General features: G+C 45.5%; 1 protein-coding gene and 1 long non-coding RNA gene across 2 annotated transcripts in view; both read left to right on the forward strand.

Moving 5' to 3' along the window:
• The first annotated feature begins 2,277 nt into the window (after positions 1-2,277).
• On the forward strand, positions 2,278-14,870 carry LOC126455593 (uncharacterized). Its single transcript, XR_007585339.1, has 3 exons — positions 2,278-2,384; positions 10,243-10,355; positions 14,827-14,870. It is a non-coding gene; the product is annotated as an uncharacterized LOC126455593 (long non-coding RNA).
• Positions 14,871-14,875: 5 nt separating this feature from the next.
• LOC126456050 (glutamate receptor U1-like) overlaps positions 14,876-18,111 on the forward strand; it is a 48,790-nt gene continuing 45,554 nt past the window's right edge. The window contains exon 1 of the mRNA XM_050091805.1: positions 14,876-14,997. Within this exon, the coding sequence (XP_049947762.1) occupies positions 14,876-14,997 (122 nt within the window). The remainder of the gene's footprint in view (positions 14,998-18,111) is intronic.

Genomic DNA, 18,111 nt, shown 5'->3' on the forward strand with positions numbered 1-18,111 from the left:
TTTTGGATTCAACTGCAGCACCTCTGTTATTTGTCTGTAGTCTTTCCCCTATCCCTAAAAACTTAAACACCTCACAACTGAAACACCTGCTGTAGGTTGCACGTTGTGATGTCGAGCGGTTTAGGAGACAGGCAGAGCATTCACGGCCCACTTACAATCATTGATAGGAATCAACCATACTACTCCCGCATTAATTTAGAACTTTCTCATGAACGATCGTATTCCGCTTTTCTCATTTTTTAATATCTTCATAAGTTTTGACGAAGCAATGGCACAAATCTCTAATAGCCTCACGGGGCTGGAACATATCCGAGACAGGTTACGTGGAATATCTCAGAGTGTATGTAGCTAAGAGAAATCCCATAGTATTTTGGGCGATGTCGAATGGGGTGGACTTCTCAGTAACCGTGAAGAATAAATCACGTAACAAATACAAACAACAGTGTATCGTCTTCTACATTTATGGTATACAGACAGTAGAAAGATACTAACAAAATACCTCGGTGTTCAGGTCTAGCCTCACAGAGAATATCAGAAAGTACAGTGTTCTCACGAACGAGAATATGTTACGTCATGTAATTGCGTGAAAGAGATAAATATTGCGCTAGAAATAGCTGAGGTGATTCCGAGTTCATAGCCATGAATTTTTCAACCGTATGATCAGCCAGATACCTACTATATCAGGGAATCAGAAATCCAGGGGCACAACAACAGTTTCTCAAAGTGTCTACGCTCCATTAAACCACCTATATAAGTGATTGAAGAACTGTTAGTGGTATCGAACCAAGAACAAAGTGCAACAAAAAAAAGTAAAAAAAAAGTACTGGTTTTAAGGTTCCGCATAACAACTGGTTAAAACGGAACCCTTATGGGATCACTTCGTTGTCCGTCTGTCTGTCAAGAAATTTGGCAAGAAGGAAGGTTTCACAACACAAATGAAAGGGAAAAAAAATCCTACGTCTGGATCATTATGACAAGGCAGCGCAAACCAGTTCGGTCTCCTGTGCGCCGGCTGATCTTCAGGAAATTGAAGAAACGAGTTCAGGTGTTCGTCGCCACAAAAATGCGAACAAACTTCCCCTTCTCCTCACACAAGCCTGCGCACACGAGAGGAGCTCACAAAACTTCAAATGGTTCAGATGGCTGTGAGCACTATGGGACTTAACATCTGAGGTCATCACACCCCTAAAACTTACAACTACTTAAACCTAACTAACCTAAGGACATCGCACACATCCATGCCCGAGGCAGGATTCAAACCTGCGACCGTGGCAGCAGCGCGGTTCCGAACTGAAGCGCCTACAACCGCTCGGCCACAGCGGCCGGCTCACAAAACTTCAATGAACTGTTCTTCCTCACCAACCTCCAGCCCGGATCTCGCACCTTCCGACTTCCGTTTGACCCAATGAAGAATGCACTCCGCAGGAAGCAGTACGTGGACTATGGGGAGGTTACTGCTGCAGCAAGACGTTGACTCCGTCGTCGACCAATGGAGTGGCACAATGCGGGCAAAGCGCCCTCTTGATAAGGTGACGAAAGGCCGTCACACTGAACGAAAATATGGTGAAAAATAGGATTTTGTAGCCAAAAGAGCGGGGAATAATAATACTGGAATCATGAAATGAACCGACCTGCTTTCAGAAAAAATGTGTTGTATTACTTATTGTGTGCCCCTCGTATTTCTCTACAGCTCTGTTCAATTACTCATTAGCAGCTAAAATCTATTTTGCGATGCTACCATAGGCTCCATACGACAAACACACTCTTTTACTTTTAATTTCTACAGCGTATTGTTTTCTTCACTCTAGCTTTTTATGTTACTCGCATATTGGTTTTATTCTATTAAGCAACCTACTATAGATGCCATTCTTGTTATTTTTTCCATACACAAAAGTAGCGTAGTGAAAACTTTATATTTTACGTTTCAAAATATGGCCAATAGTGTTTCAGTCGTCAAGTGAGTTGCGTAGTCTGACCCCTTGTTCATTACTTGACCAGTGAAATAAAACAGGTATTACCGCTATCTCATCTTTATCTTGAGGTTTAAAGACTGGTGCCCATTGGTACGAGGAAACCACGTACCGAGAAGTGACTCATGCGCTGACCTGCAGGCTGCAGGCCGCCAGCTGCTGGGAGCTCAGCGCCACTGGCTGCTGCTGGGCGAGTCGGACCCTGATCAGCTGCCGCAGCTGGCGCTGGACTCGAGCGTCACTCTGGCGACTCCAGACACGGCGACTCACGGCTCCTGGCTGCTGAGGGACGTCTACGGTCTGGGCACTCGTCTCGTGGTGTCGCCACCCGTTGTCTGGCAACCGGGCAGCCCCATACCCGCCCCTCCTTCGCGGGACAACTTGCAGGGACTCGCCATCAAGGCCGGCATCGTCGTAAGTCGCTACGCTTGTTCGCCTTTCTACTTCTGCATGCAGTGGACAAACAACATGGAAATACCAAATCACATTATCAAGGCTAATACCGTGTAGGGAGAACGTTGGCACTTAACTTGGCTCCGAGTCTTCACGGAATGGTTACATGCAGGTCCTATATGGTGTTGAAGGGAATCTTATAGCATTATTTCTGCAAAACAGTGACAAGTTCAAGTAACTATGCCTTTGGTGGATAGCGATCACGTACCATTCTCTTGAAAGTAGATCACAAAGATTCAATAATAATGAGATCTGGTGACTGTGGTAGACATGGGTGTTTCATCCTCGTGCTCACAAAACCATTCCGGGATGATGCAAGCTGTGTGAACAGGGGCCCCGTCGTCTTGGAACATGCATTAATGCATTAGCAATGGAGAACAAATACTGTGCTACGGGATGGACCCGATCTACATCTACATCTACATCTACATTGATACTCCGCAAGCCACCCAACGGTGTGTGGCAGAGGGCACTTTACGTGCCACTGTCATTACCTCCCTTTCCTGTTCCAGTCGCGTATGGTTCGCGGGAAGAACGACTGTCTGAAAGCCTCCGTGCGCGCTCTAATCTCTCTAATTTTACATTCGGGATCTCCTCGGGAGGTATAAGTAGGGGGAAGCAATATATTCGATACCTCATCCAGAAACGCACCCTCTCGAAACCTGGCTAGCAAGCTACACCGCGATGCAGAGCGCCTCTCTTGCAGAGTCTGCCACTTGAGTTTATTAAACATCTCCGTAACGCTATCACGGTTACCAAATAACCCGGTGACGAAACGCGCCGCTCTTCTTTGGATCTTTTCTATCTCCTCCGTCAACCCGACCTGGTACGGATCCCACACTGATGAGCAATACTCAAGTATAGGTCGAACGAGTGTTTTGTAAGCCACCTCCTTTGTTGATGGACTACATTTTCTAAGCACTCTCCCAATGAATCTCAACCTGGTACCCGCCTTACCAACAATTAATTTTATATGATCATTCCACTTCAAATCGTGCCGTACGCATACTCCCAGATATTTTACAGAAGTAACTGCTATCAGTGTTTGTTCCGCTATCATATAATCATACAATAAAGGATCCTTCTTTCTATGTATTCACAATACATTACATTTGTCTATGTTAAGGGTCAGTTGCCACTCCCTGCACCAAGTGCCTATCCGCTGCAGATCTTCCTGTATTTCGCTACAATTTTCTAATGCAGCAACTTCTCTGTATACTACAGCATCATCCGCGAAAAGCCGCATGGAACTTCCGACACTATCTACTAAGTCATTTATATATATTGTGAAAAGCAATGGTCCCATAACACTCCCCTGTGGCACGCCAGAGGTTACTTTAACGTCTGTAGACGTCTCTCCATTGATAACAACATGCTGTGTTCTGTTTGCTAAAAACTCTTCAATCCAGCCACACAGCTGGTCTGATATTCCGTAGGCTCTTACTTTGTTTATCAGGCGACAGTGCGGAACTGTATCGAACGCCTTCCGGAAGTCAAGAAAAATAGCATCTACCTGGGAGCCTGTATCTAATATTTTCTGGGTCTCATGAACAAATAAGGCGAGTTGGGTCTCACACGATCGCTGTTTCCGGAATCCATGTTGATTCCTACATAGTAGATTCTGGGTTTCCAGAAATGACATGATACGCGAGCAAAAAACATGTTCTAAAATTCTACAAGAGATCGACGTAAGAGATATAGGTCTATAGTTTTGCGCATCTGCTCGACGACCCTTCTTGAAGACTGGGACTATCTGTGCTCTTTTCCAATCATTTGGAACCCTCCGTTCCTCTAGAGACTTGCGGTACACGGCTGTTAGAAGGGGGGCAAGTTCTTTCGCGTACTCTGTGTAGAATCGAATTGGTATCCCGTCAGGTCCAGTGGACTTTCCTCTATTGAGTGATTCCAGTTGCTTTTCTATTCCTTGGACACTTATTTCGATGTCAGCCATTTTTTCATTTGTGCGAGGATTTAGAGAAGGAACTGCAGTGCGGTCTTCCTCTGTGAAACAGCTTTGGAAAAAGGTGTTTAGTATTTCAGCTTTACGCGTGTCATCCTCTGTTTCAATGCCATCATCATCCCGTAGTGTCTGGATATGCTGTTTCGAGCCACTTACTGATTTAACGTAAGACCAGAACTTCCTAGGATTTTCTGTCAAGTCGGTACATAGAATTTTACTTTCGAATTCAATGAACGCTTCACGCATAGCCCTCCTTACGCTAACTTTGACATCGTTTAGCTTCTGTTTGTCTGAGAGGTTTTGGCTGCGTTTAAACTTGGAGTGGAGCTCTCTTTGCTTTCGCAGTAGTTTCCTAACTTTGTTGTTGTACCACGGTGGGTTTTTCCCGTCCCTCACAGTTTTACTCGGCACGTACCTGTCTAAAACGCATTTTACGATTGCCTTGAACTTTTGCCATAAACACTCAACATTGTCAGTGTCGGAACAGAAATTTTCGTTTTGATCTGTTAGGTAGTCTGAAATCTGCCTTCTATTACTCTTGCTAAACAGATAAACCTTCCTCCCTTTTTTTATATTCCTATTAACTTCCATATTCAGGGATGCTGCAACGGCCTTATGATCACTGTATCCCTGTTCTGTACATACAGAGTCGAAAAGTTCGGGTCTGTTTGTTATCAGTAGGTCCAAGATGTTATCTCCACGAGTCGGTTCTCTGTTTAATTGCTCGAGGTAATTTTCGGATAGTGCACTCAGTATAATGTCACTCGATGCTCTGTCCCTACCACCCGTCTTAAACATCTGAGTGTCCCAGTCTATATCTGGTAAATTGAAATCTCCACCTAAGACTATAACATGCTGAGAAAATTTATGTGAAATGTATTCCAAATTTTCTCTCAGTTGTTCTGCCACTAATGCTGCTGAGTCGGGAGGTCGGTAAAAGGAGCCAATTATTAACCTAGTTCGGTTGTTTAGTGTAACCTCCGCCCATAATAATTCACAGGAACTATCCACTTCTACTTCACTACAGGATAAACTACTACTAACAGCGACGAACACTCCACCACCGGTTGCATGCAATCTATCCTTTCTAAACACCGTCTGTACCTTTGTAAAAATTTCGGCAGAATTTATCTCTGGCTTAAGCCAGCTTTCTGTACCTATAACGATTTCAGCTTCGGTGCTTTCTATCAGCGCTTGAAGTTCCGGTACTTTACCAACGCAGCTTCGACAGTTGACAATTACAATACCGATTGCTGCTTGGTCCCCACATGTCCTGACTTTGCCCCACACCCGTTGAGGCTGTTGCCCTTTCTGTACTTGCCCAAGGCCATCTAACCTAAAAAACCGCCCAGCCCACGCCACACAACCCCTGCTACCCGTGTAGCCGCTTGTTGCGTGTAGTGGACTCCTGATCTATCCAGCGGAACCCGAAACCCCACCACCCTATGGCGCAAGTCGAGGAATCTGCAGCCCACACGGTCGCAGAACCGTCTCAGCCTCCGATTCAGACCCTCCACTCGGCTCTGTACCAAAGGTTCGCAGTCAGTCCTGTCGACGATGCTGCAGATGGTGAGCTCTGCTTTCATCCCGCTAGCGAGACTGGCAGTCTTCACCATATCAGATAGCCGCCGGAAGCCAGAGAGGATTTCCTCGGATCCATAGCGACACACATCATTGGTGCCGACATGAGCGACCACCTGCAGATGGGTGCACCCTGTACCCTTCATGGCATCCGGAAGGACCCTTTCCACATCTGGAATGACTCCCCCCGGTATGCACACGGAGTCCACATTGGTTTTCTTCCCCTCTCTTGCTGCCATTTCCCTAAGGGGCCCCATTACGCGCCTGACGTTGGAGCTCCCAACTACCAGTAAGCCCACACTCTGCGACTGCCCGGATCTTGCAGACTGAGGGGCAACCTCTGGAACAGGACAAGCAGCCATGTCAGGCCGAAGATCAGTATCAGCCTGAGACAGAGCCTGAAACCGGTTCGTCAGACAAACTGGAGAGGCTTTCCGTTCAGCCCTCCGGAATGTCTTTCGCCCCCTGCCACACCTTGAAACGACCTCCCACTCTACCACAGGTGAGGGATCAGCCTCAATGCGGGCAGTATCCCGGGCAACCACAGTCGTAGTCCGATCAGGGGATGCGTGGGACGAGCTGGCCGTCCCCGACAAACCCCCATCCGGACCCCCACAGTGATGCCCATTGGCAACAGCCTCAAGCTGTGTGACCGAAGCCAACACTGCCTGAAGCTGGGAGCGAAGGGATGCCATCTCAGCCTGCATCCGAACACAGCAGTTGCAGTCCCTATCCATGCTAAAAACTGTTTTGCAAAGAACGTCTGAACTAATCTACAGAGAGCGCAAACAAATCGACAAAATTTAAACGGTTATTAAAATACAAGATTGCCTAGTAAATGCAGTAATGCTGCTACTTGCGCACTGCTGACACTGCTCGGCGGCGGAAGGAGACTAAGCGAAATTACACTATTCAGGTACTAAAACACGATGCTACACTCTCAAATACTATAATACGCCCGAAATTTATGAATTAAACAATGCAAGTACCAAAAACACGCAAAGAAATTAAGAATTAAACTATGTAACAAATGAGTGATCAGCCAAAAGAGTCACATAATCCTGGGAGTAATGTCACCTTGGAGAGTAATCATGGGGCCCATTGACTACCACGATATGGCTGCCCAGATTATCATCGAACAGCTATCATGTTTCACTCTTGGCAGCAAGCAGTCTGTATCGTAGGCTTGAGATGGCGTACTCCAGACGCAAACTCGAACAGAAGTTGGAAACAGTGTGGCCAAGTCTCATCCGGCCAAGTGACTTACTTCCATCCCTCCATTGTCCAGGTTTAATGGCATCGGCACCTCGTTTTCCTGTTACGGGCATTTGAATCACTGAGGTGTGGTTTTGTAATTCCTGCTCGTCTTGCAATTCCGATCTTATGGAGACCTCTTCACGTTGTTTTGATACTGACAGGGTTCGCGGGTGCGTCATTCAGTTCTGCATGACTTTTGCAGCTCCCGCCGGAGGTTCGAGTCCTCCCTCGGGCATGGGTGTGTGTTGTTCTTAGCATAAGTTACTTTAAGTTAGTTTAAGTAGTGTGTAAGTCTAGGGACCGATGACCTCAGAAGTTTGGTCCCTTAGAAATTCACACACATTTGAACATTTGATTTTACAGCTGCCGTTCACTTATTTTTCGCCACAAATCTCTTCAACGACCGTCTGTCACGGTCACTCAACACACACTTTTCGTTCGCTTTCTGTCTTACCGGATGATTATTTTTCAGTTTCCCCTATATGCGGTATAAATCTTCGACATGGTGCTTCTTGAAACACCAAACATTTTGGCTACCCTGGTTCCTGAAACACACACCATTCGAGCACCTACGATTTACCCACCTTCGAATATCCACTTAGTTCCGACATAACGCATTCACAAGTACATAGAACACTGTTCTGACAAGGACTGACTCTCGCAATATTCTGAGGACATTCCTCAGGTCCCGTTCGTGGTCAAATACAACCAGCTACCTGCAGGTTTGGCAAGCATCCGCAATCATGTTCAAGCAACCACTTCTCGCAGTGTTTCCATATTTTTCTTCACCACTGTACACATTCAAACACCGACTGTCCCAGATACACAGAAACAACAATTTTTTCTCTAAAATGGTAAGTGCGATGTGCCACAGGCGAAGCGTTTTTTAAGAAAATCATTGAGGACTGTTGCTGTGTCTGACAAAAGAAATGAAGATTCCAGAAGGAGAAGAGGAAACGAAATGATGTGACATTATGTCAATGACAACAATATCGAGCCAAATTTACAAAGACATTGTCAGTATGGGCCGACTTATTATTAGCCTGGATGTATGAACCGATTCGGTTGAGAGGGGTCCCATAAAGCGGTTCCATCCTCCCCTGAGGCTAGCTGGCCCACAGCTGTTGTAACTGCTCAGGTGATATCCTGGATATTGGCACTGGCACTAAGATGAAGTCCGACCTAATCTCACACATGTTTTAAGGCGAACAGATTTGAGTACCTCGATGGCCACAGGAGTACCTCAACACCACGCACCCAGTTCATAGAGAGATGTGACAAGCGCCAAAGAGAATTATCCTGCTGAAAAATGTCAGCACAATGCTGTCCCGTGAGAGGTATCACATGATGATGTAAAATGTCTGTGATGTACCTTCGTGCCGTTAGAGGTCCCTCATCACAACTAACCTGGAGTCATACTTGATAGCTTCCCATATCACGATGCCAGGAGTAACACCGCTGTGACACTCCAAAACATTACACTGATGGGACCCCTCTTTAGGTTGTCGTAATACTCACCGACGATGGTCGTCCGGGTTAGTGCAGAACCCGCGGTTCATCGCTGAACACAATGCGACGCCATTCATCAACAGTCCATGCTTCCGGTCAACGCATTAATCCAAACGCAGCCGCTTGCGATGTGGTGTTAACGGCAGTCTACGTACGGAGGGTTAATTCCATATTCCGACTGCTGCTAGTCACCGACCAATAGTACGTAACGACAGAATGTTGCGGTGAGTCCATTACTTGTGTTCGGACGGCAGGCACAGTTGTAAGGGTGTTACGATGTGCTTGGTGCACAAAATGTCAGTCCTGCCATTTTTAGTCAGGCGTGGTGGACTGCAACATTGACGACGATTATGCCTGCCCTCACATTCCTATGCAATCAAAGATTGGGCACATCCTCACAAATCTGGATATTGCACAACTCGACCAAATGGGTAAGATAACTTTGTCCGGAATCTGATAGAAATTAGAGGGAAATGAATTAATTTAAGAGTTATTGGAGGGAGGATGGTCCTAAATGATAACAGAATTTTCAAAACTGAACTTTTTTCCCTGTGTAATTTTTCGCTATGCTGCGCCGATTCGATTCGCGCCTAGGGTTGTATCAGGAGTCGAGTAATAGCTTACCCAAGAGCTGGAACAAATTCGCTTCATTTTCTATTTACTAGATTACTTCAATCTTTTTAAGGACATTCAGTAAGCGAAAAATGACCAGTTCATGTGCAACAGCTTGCTGAGATTTTTGGGTCGTGACGATTTGTAGAGATGTTGTCAGTTTGTTCAGGAGCGTCAACGTTCAGTCAAACAAAGCGTTCTTTTAGGCATAACCAAAAATTGCAAATGTTTATTTGTTGCAGCTGAGGATCGCATTAGTCCATGTGTCAGCTACTGGGCCAACTTCTTTGTATCACTGCAGGAAACTAGTGCGTCACTCTGTAACTCCCATATTTTGGTAGCATTAATTCATTATATGGTCCCAAGATGACGGCTCGACCTTACTCAGTTTTTTTGCTCTTAGATTTCCCAGATTTAGATTATTCGATCTATTCCCGTTTCAGTTTTATGTTTCTGATAGTATGTTGTTTAATACTATTCATGTTTCGCATATGAGGTGTGTCTAACAATTTTTATTTTCGCAGTAGGAATTCAGGGAGCGTTGTACAGGCATCAGTACAATTATCTGTTACCTCTCACCCTTTCACGACAGTCTAAATGAAATGCTCTCCAAAGTGTTACATATTTTAAATGTAGGGTATCTGGGCTTAGCTGAGAGTATTGCAAACAGGTAAAAACGGATGGTGAGTTACTGATTCCTTTGATTTAGGTGACTTCGTATAAAAAACCAGTCAGTGACAGAAAACTTCGCTCTTTTTGCTAGGAATCCGTCGTGAACATTTCTCATGTTCATTCGATAAATAGAAAAAGGTAAAAGAAATGTAGGAAACGAAACAAAAGAAAAACGAAAAAGGTAGTGCACAGTGAATTTAAATCCTGACAAATATTTTGTTGTTCCAGAAAGTGCACGATGATTTCTCTCGCTACGACGACCTACGTTACCGGCATCTGGACACTTGGAGCAAACTACACTATGCCATATCCAAAGTGGCGGCAGCGCGGCTGAATTTCACGTAAGTGTCCAACGGCTTCTCTCAACAAACGCATAATAATTGTGGTAATGAATCTGATGTATTTGCACAAGTTACAAGTATTACTCACCTGTCCATAACATGAATGTCCACCTATAAAACTGTAACAGCACCCATTTTCGGTCCTATACCATTTAACTGGGCTGGGACAGAGTAGATTTTTTTGTTACGGAGAAGCTAGATTGAAATCCCTTTCCGGCTACACAGATTGTTCTGCTAGACATACAGCCGATTTCTTTACTTCTTGTGTATGTGAAGACGTGTGTACCTGTAATGATCTGGCCAATGAAGTAAAGCCCTAATCTCCATTTATTTTTTCAATTATGAAGCTTCACTAGCGTTAGTCAACCAAAAGAGCGGCTCCTCTGTTCAGTATATCGCAGCTGTTTTAGTAATTCATTTGCACTGCCTACAACTATGTAACTCTTTTCATGTTTCTGTGCTATCACCAAAATTTTTATGAATTTTTTGACTACACACAAAATGTGCAACTGCTTTTACTTGCGAATTCTGGTTGAAAAGAAACAAGGATACTAACACCACTAAGAAACTAGTTATCATAGCGTGTTAGTGTGCCAATGTCTTGTAGTTTACTACGGATATTTCCTATCGCTCTGGTGGGAGGAAAAAATTGGAGTCGTTGCTGTGCACCCTTAAGGGAAACGGCAGGAGTGAAAAATATTTTGAGTGGTAGAAGGTGCTGATTAAGATTTGCGAGAACTCAAATAAGTCATACTTTGAAAATTACAGTATATACTGAATACGCATTGTAATTTCACTGTGTCATTGAATCAACTTCTAGAGTATTGTGTCAGACCACACACATTTTTCACAGGAGTGCAAAAGCGCTACTGCTATAATGGTTGCTTTTCCTGCCCTGAAATGTTCCAAGTTTGAACTTGTTACGACATATGAACTCAGTTCAAGGTCGGTAAACAACTGTTAATAGTACCTGAGTAATAGAAATGGTCTTGTTCCTTTTTCGTCCTGACTTGGTATTGCCTTTGTAATGAATACCCGCCCAAATTCCCAAATAACATTTAATTTATTTTCAACACTTCGAAGAAAGCAAGGACCACTGAAGATTGTCGAGATCAATTTAAAAGTAGCTATGAAAAGTACAAAATGTCGAGAATCCTCAGGCTGTCGCTGTTAGATCACATCAACCAATGTCTTCTGTGGCTATTTGCCCTGGAATATTTAACAGTCTTCTTCTAGGAAGTCTACTTACGTGGTATGCTTCACTAAAAAGTCTTATCACCAGTTTCTGAAAGCCATGCGTACAAAAGTGCTAGCCACGGTACTGCTTACTCTACACAGCAACCTATAGTCACAGCCGGGTAAAACTCCAGCTCATCTGTGCTGATGCGTGAACACAGCTGAAGTGCGCCCAGGATACGGTGGCCGGTGTGCAGTGACCAATTTTCGTCCGAAGCGACGGGCGAGTTCACTCGTTTGTTTGGAGGGTGAGGCCGACACTGTCTGCCACCTTTCGCAGTGAGCGATGACAGAATCGAGGCGCGCGTCCTGCCAGCTTTCTTAAACGATTTTACAGAAACTATCTGGTAAAAATTTAAATTTTTGCTTTACTTGTATCTTTAATTGTGGTAGAGGGTATATCAGGTTCATGACGATATGCCCGTCATTTCGTTAATGGTCATAGTTCAAATGGCTCTGAGCACTACGGGACTTAACATCTATGGTCATCAGTCCCCTAGAACTTAGAACTACTTAAACCTAACTAACCTAAGGACATCACACAACACCCAGCCATCACGAGGCAGAGAAAATCCCTGACCCCGCCGGGAATCGAACCCGGGAACCCGGGCGTGGGAAGCGAGAACGCTACCGCACGACCACGAGATGCGGGCAATGGTCATAGTTATTGTGATATTTACGTGGAAATAAGACACTACGCGAAACTCGAAAAAAAATTCAATGAAATATAGGAGTCGCTATGATTTTGCGCTAGGTGCATATTATTTAGTATGTTTGCACACGAAATATATCTAACATATTGCATTTATCTTTAGACCTGGGTGGAGGTCTCTGTCTGTCACCAATCTCGAGAAAATTGATCTGACATAGGACACTCATTTGTGATCGCGCCGCGCTAGCCATAATGCCAGAGTGAAACATCCACAACATTCCTCGTATTCCATAAACTGTTTGAGATATCGAAATACGATTTTGGCAAATGATAACACAGAAAGAGGAAAGTATTTTGCCGTGTGGCTATTATGCAAAACTTCATTATCGACCGTGTAATTTCACTAACAGACTTTTTCGACGAAAGAATATATTTTTAAGGTGAGGTGCGCTGGTGAAATGAGAAGTGCTGTGGATTTTAGAATTATGTGAGTGAATATGTTACACTTTATTTCGTACCGAGGATGTGCTTTTCCATAAGATACTGGTCTTACTTTTTCTCAGTTCCAAATTTAATAAACCACTGTTTCAGAATTCTCTCACAGCTGCGTTGGCACGACATGTGAGTGAGATCAGACTATGTACATTCCTCTGTTTTTTGTCAAAAGACTCATTTTTTGATATGGCAACGAGAGAAATGTCTTGGTTTTACTCAAAATTCGCCACACATGATGGTTCTCTGGAAGTTAAAAATGGTTAACAAGCTAGGCGAAAATAAATCGCCGCGTTTTCGGCGGAACCCCTTTTAGATACTAACCAAAGCAGAGGTGACAGTAGATCTTTTTGAATGGTCAACACGCAAATGTGGGCGTGGAGGGACCTCACTTAATATTTACAAAAAATGTGAGGTAGGCTTGAGTTTAGAACGGCACTTCCCCTCCAGCGCTCGGCATTTCCCCACGGTGTCTGCCTGCAGTCTCCGCCACTTCTGCTCTCCCCACGTATGCTCATCTGCTGGCCACAGTATTCTGTGCAGGCTCTACCTGTCCACTTTGAGGGTGAATGAGTTCTTGTTATGTGAGCCACACCTTTTTGTTGGCCTTCGTGGCCACGTCATGTATTTGGTGTAAATTACTACAAATATCACTAGATCTGACTGACTGCCCAAATCAATGATGTATTTCAGAACACGAAATAGACTCTTTAACATGCGCAAAAAAATTGAATAGTCATTTTGCGAAGGAATGAAAGCTCTAACAAAGCATGTTACACATTTATTCAGACATGACGACAATAAATAATAATTTATCTACAGTTCTTGTCACTCATTCTGAGAATCTTACAGATGTCCCATACACACAACTTAGTAACGATACTCTGAGGTGACGGAGGTCGTGGGATACCTCCTAACATAGTGCTGGGCCACCTTGTGCGCAGCGTAGTGCACCAGCTAGATGTGGCATGTGCTCAACAAGTCGTTAGAAGTCCCCTGCGGAAATATTGAGCTATGCTGCTTCTATGGCTGTCCATAATTGTGAAAGTGTTGCCGGTGCAGGAGTTTGTACGTGAACTGACATCTCAATTATGTCCCACATATGTTCGTGGGGTTCATGTATGGCGGTCTGGGTAGCTCAACCATTCGCTCGAATTGTTCAGAATATTTTTCAAACCAATTGCAAACATATGTGGCCCAGTGACAAGGCGAACTGTCACCCATAAATGTTCCATTGTTGTTTGGGAACATGAAGTCCACGAATAGCAGCAAATGGTCTCCAAGTAGCTGAATATAACCATTTCCAGTAACAGAGTCCAGCCCTTTCCATGTAAACACCGCTCACACCATTATGGAGGCACTAACAGCTTGCACAGTGTCTTGTTGACAACTTTGGTTCATGGCATCGTGGGGTCTGCACCACACTTAAACCCTACCGCCAGTTCTTACCAACTGAAATCGGGACTCTTCTCAGCAGTCCACGGGTTTCCGGTCGTCTAGGGTCCTGTTCAAACGGATACGTTCTTCGTACGTCTCACACTGATTTCTGCGGTTATTCCACGCAGTGTTGCTTCTCTGTCAGTACTGACAACTTTTGGCAAACGCCGCTGCTCTCAGCTGTTAAGTGAACATTGTCGGCCATTGCGTTTTCCGTGGTGAGAGGTAACGCCTGAAATTTCGTATTGTTGGCACTATGGATTTCTGAATATTGAATTCCCTAACGATTTCGGAAATGGAGTGTCCTATGTTCTAGTCCTAACTGCTACTCACCGTCAAAAGTTGTTAAAAGCCGTGCCGCCTTAATCACATCGGAAACGTTTTCACATGAATCACCTGAGTGCTAATGACAGCTCCGCCAATGCACTGTCCTTTTATACCTTTGATTACGCGATACTACTGCTATCTGTATATGTGCATACCTCTATTTCATGAGTTTTGTTACCTCAGCATATCTCGCTTGACAGGAAAGTGATCCACTTCCTGGGGCAGTTCATCCTCAAAGGTTGAAGTGAAGTCCAGAAGCAGCGTGTACCCAGTGTTGCTGCCTAGAATATATTGGCCTGCTATCCGTTCTGTGCTTGTTGTGTGCAGGCACAATATCGTGTTCGCCGACCAGTGGGGCACGCGCGTCACCAAGGACATGTTCAACGGGCAGGTGGGCCAGATACAGAGGGGCGAGGTGGACGTCGCCGTCGGCGGCGTCGCCCTGCGGGCCGAGCGCAGCGACGCCATCGACTACACCACGCCCACTGGCCTCTTCCAGTAAGGCTGGCTCACGGCAGTTTTAAAAATATAATAAGCATGATATAAAGAACAGACAAGAGGACTGATTTACTATTCTAAATTAAAAAAACAAAGACGGTAATATAAAAAGCGAAAATATACACATTTTAAAAATACACTCCTGGAAATGGAAAAAAGAACACATTGAGACCGGTGTGTCAGACCCACCATACTTGCTCCGGACACTGCGAGGGGGCTGTACAAGCAATGATCACACGCACGGCACAGCGGACACACCAGGAACCGCGGTGTTGGCCGTCGAATGGCGCTAGCTGCGCAGCATTTGTGCACCGCCGCCGTCAGTGTCAGCCAGTTTGCCGTGGCATACGGAGCTCCATCGCAGTCTTTAACACTGGTAGCATGCCGCGACAGCGTGGACGTGAACCGTATGTGCAGTTGACGGACTTTGAGCGAGGGCGTATAGTGGGCATGCGGGAGGCCGGGTGGACGTACCGCCGAATTGCTCAACACGTGGGGCGTGAGGTCTCCACAGTACATCGATGTTGTCGCCAGTGGTCGGCGGAAGGTGCACGTGCCCGTCGACCTCGGACCGGACCGCAGTACGCACGGATGCACGCCAAGACCGTAGGATCCTACGCAGTGCCGTAGGGGACCGCACTGCCACTTACCAGCAAATTAGGGACACTGTTGCTCCTGGGGTATCGGCGAGGACCATTCGCAACCGTCTCCATGAAGCTGGGCTACGGTCCCGCACACCGTTAGGCCGTCTTACGCTCACGCCCCAACATCGTGCAGCCCGCCTCCAGTGGTGTCGCGACAGGCGTGAATGGAGGGACGAATGGAGACGTGTCGTCTTCAGCGATGAGAGTCGCTTCTGCCTTGGTGCCAATGATGGTCGTATGCGTGTTTGGCGCCGTGCAGGTGAGCGCCACAATCAGGACTGCATACGACCGAGGCATACAGGGCCAACACCCGGCATGGTGTGGGGAGCGATCTCCTACACTGGCCGTACACCACTGGTGATCGTCGAGGGGACACTGAATAGTGCACGGTACATCCAAACCGTCATCGAACCCATCGTTCTACCATTCCTAGACCGGCAAGGGAACTTGCTGTTCCAACAGGACAATGCACGTCCGCATGTATCCCGTGCCACCCAACGTGCTCTAGAAGGTGTAAGTCAACTACCCTGGCCAGCAAGATCTCCGGATCTGTCCCCCATTGAGCATGTTTGGGACTGGATGAAGCGTCGTCTCACACGGTCTGCACGTCCAGCACGAACGCTGGTCCAACTGAGGCGCCAGGTGGAAATGGCATGGCAAGCCGTTCCACAGGACTACATCCAGCATCTCTACGATCGTCTCCATGGGAGAATAGCAGCCTGCATTGCTGCGAAAGGTGGATATACACTGTACTAGTGCCGACATTGTGCATGCTCTGTTGCCTGTGTCTATGTGCCTGTGGTTCTGTCAGTGTGATCATGTGATGTATCTGACCCCAGGAATGTGTCAATAAAGTTTCCCCTTCCTGGGACAATGAATTCACGGTGTTCTTATTTCAATTTCCAGGAGTGTATATTAAAGGATCTTGAAATGTTTGTAGGAGAAAGAAGCACTATACCTTCACTTAAAATCTGAAGAACCTGCACTGGTAGTAAAGTATTTTGGGAGAAGAGAATATGTTCGGTAGGACTGAGTTGTAGGGAAAACTGTAGAGATCAGTGCAGGTATTGAGGTGGATAGTGGGAAGACAGAAGTTGGGAAAGAGAGGGGACAGGAAGGGGTTTGGTGGATAGGTGGGAAAGAGCTAGAATTGATAGGAGGGGTAAATACCAGGGCGAATCTCACTGTCGGGGAGAGCAGTTGGTTGAAGTTCCATTGGGTAAGATATTGAGTGTGTGTGCTGTTGTAGGGTGGAGGGCTTTGTGTGTGAAGGTGCAACAGCATACAACGGTTCGTAATCAGAGGGGAGACAATGAAATTACTGGAATCTAGTTTGCAGATAGTATAGAAGATGCGGTGGTGCTCGATGTGAGTGGGAGGCGTGGGGGTGGGAATTTCAGGAGATGGTAGAGGATCCATGTGGGGGAAGCTAAACGGAATTGGAAAGTGAGACCGAGTGCTAGGCGTTCGAGGATTTGAAGGGACATATAGAACTTCAATAGGGGTGAGGTCCATGCAACATTTACATTGCAGAGGATGGATCGGATTGGGGTTCTCTAAGTGTGGAGAACAGTGGAGGAGTGTAACCCCCAAGTAAGGCCCATTAGCAATTTTAGTTGTTGTAGTGTATTGTGCACATCCTGTTGGATGGTTCGTGGGTCAGATTTCGACATTACTCAGCACTCGAGGGTTAGTCCAAGGTATTTTAATGTATTCGTCAACTGGAGAGGACGGTCGTAAATAGTAAGGTAGAAGTCATGGACATTGAATGTGACAGTGTTCGTCCTGTCATTATTGGTTGGGTTCTGGAGGGATTGACTTACATCATGCTACCAACTTCTATACTATTTTACGGTCACAACTGCTGTTGGGTCTGTTATTGTGGTCTATAGTAAACTACCGGTTAAATAAGAAGGTATACCGACAGTCACAATCACACACGAAAGCAAAGTGAAGATATCTTATCTTGTGTTTCTTAGGCAAAAAATGCTCTTACTTTGAAATGTAGTCCGTTCTGCACTATCTTATCAAAAGTATCCAGCTACTCATATGTAATGCGGAATTGATCACTAGATGTCACGACAGTCGGACCAGCCAGGGTACAATAAGGTGAAGAGTATTGTTCTGTCAGTAGCGAAGTACTAACTCCAGAATGGGCCGATCAGGAGCGCTCTGTGGCATGTAACGTGCGCTAGTCAATGGATGTCGTATGAGTAACAAATTCATCAGGGATATTGTAGAGCATCTATAGTTCGTGTTTTCTTTGATAAATATGAAATTGTTCTACCATATAAAGACGGAACAATATATAAGTCAGCAGAAAACCCACCTGCAGCTACCATAACGTATGTCTTCTACACCAAATGTTATTTTATAACCAAAAATTTCAGTGTCTTTATGTGTAGCGGGTATTCGGAACAGCTCTGGGAAACAGTTTTAATAAACTTTCCCACGCTGCTTTGTCATATTA

Source organism: Schistocerca serialis, chromosome 2 (genome assembly GCF_023864345.2).
Source record: "Schistocerca serialis cubense isolate TAMUIC-IGC-003099 chromosome 2, iqSchSeri2.2, whole genome shotgun sequence".
NCBI lineage: Eukaryota > Metazoa > Arthropoda > Insecta > Orthoptera > Acrididae > Schistocerca > Schistocerca serialis.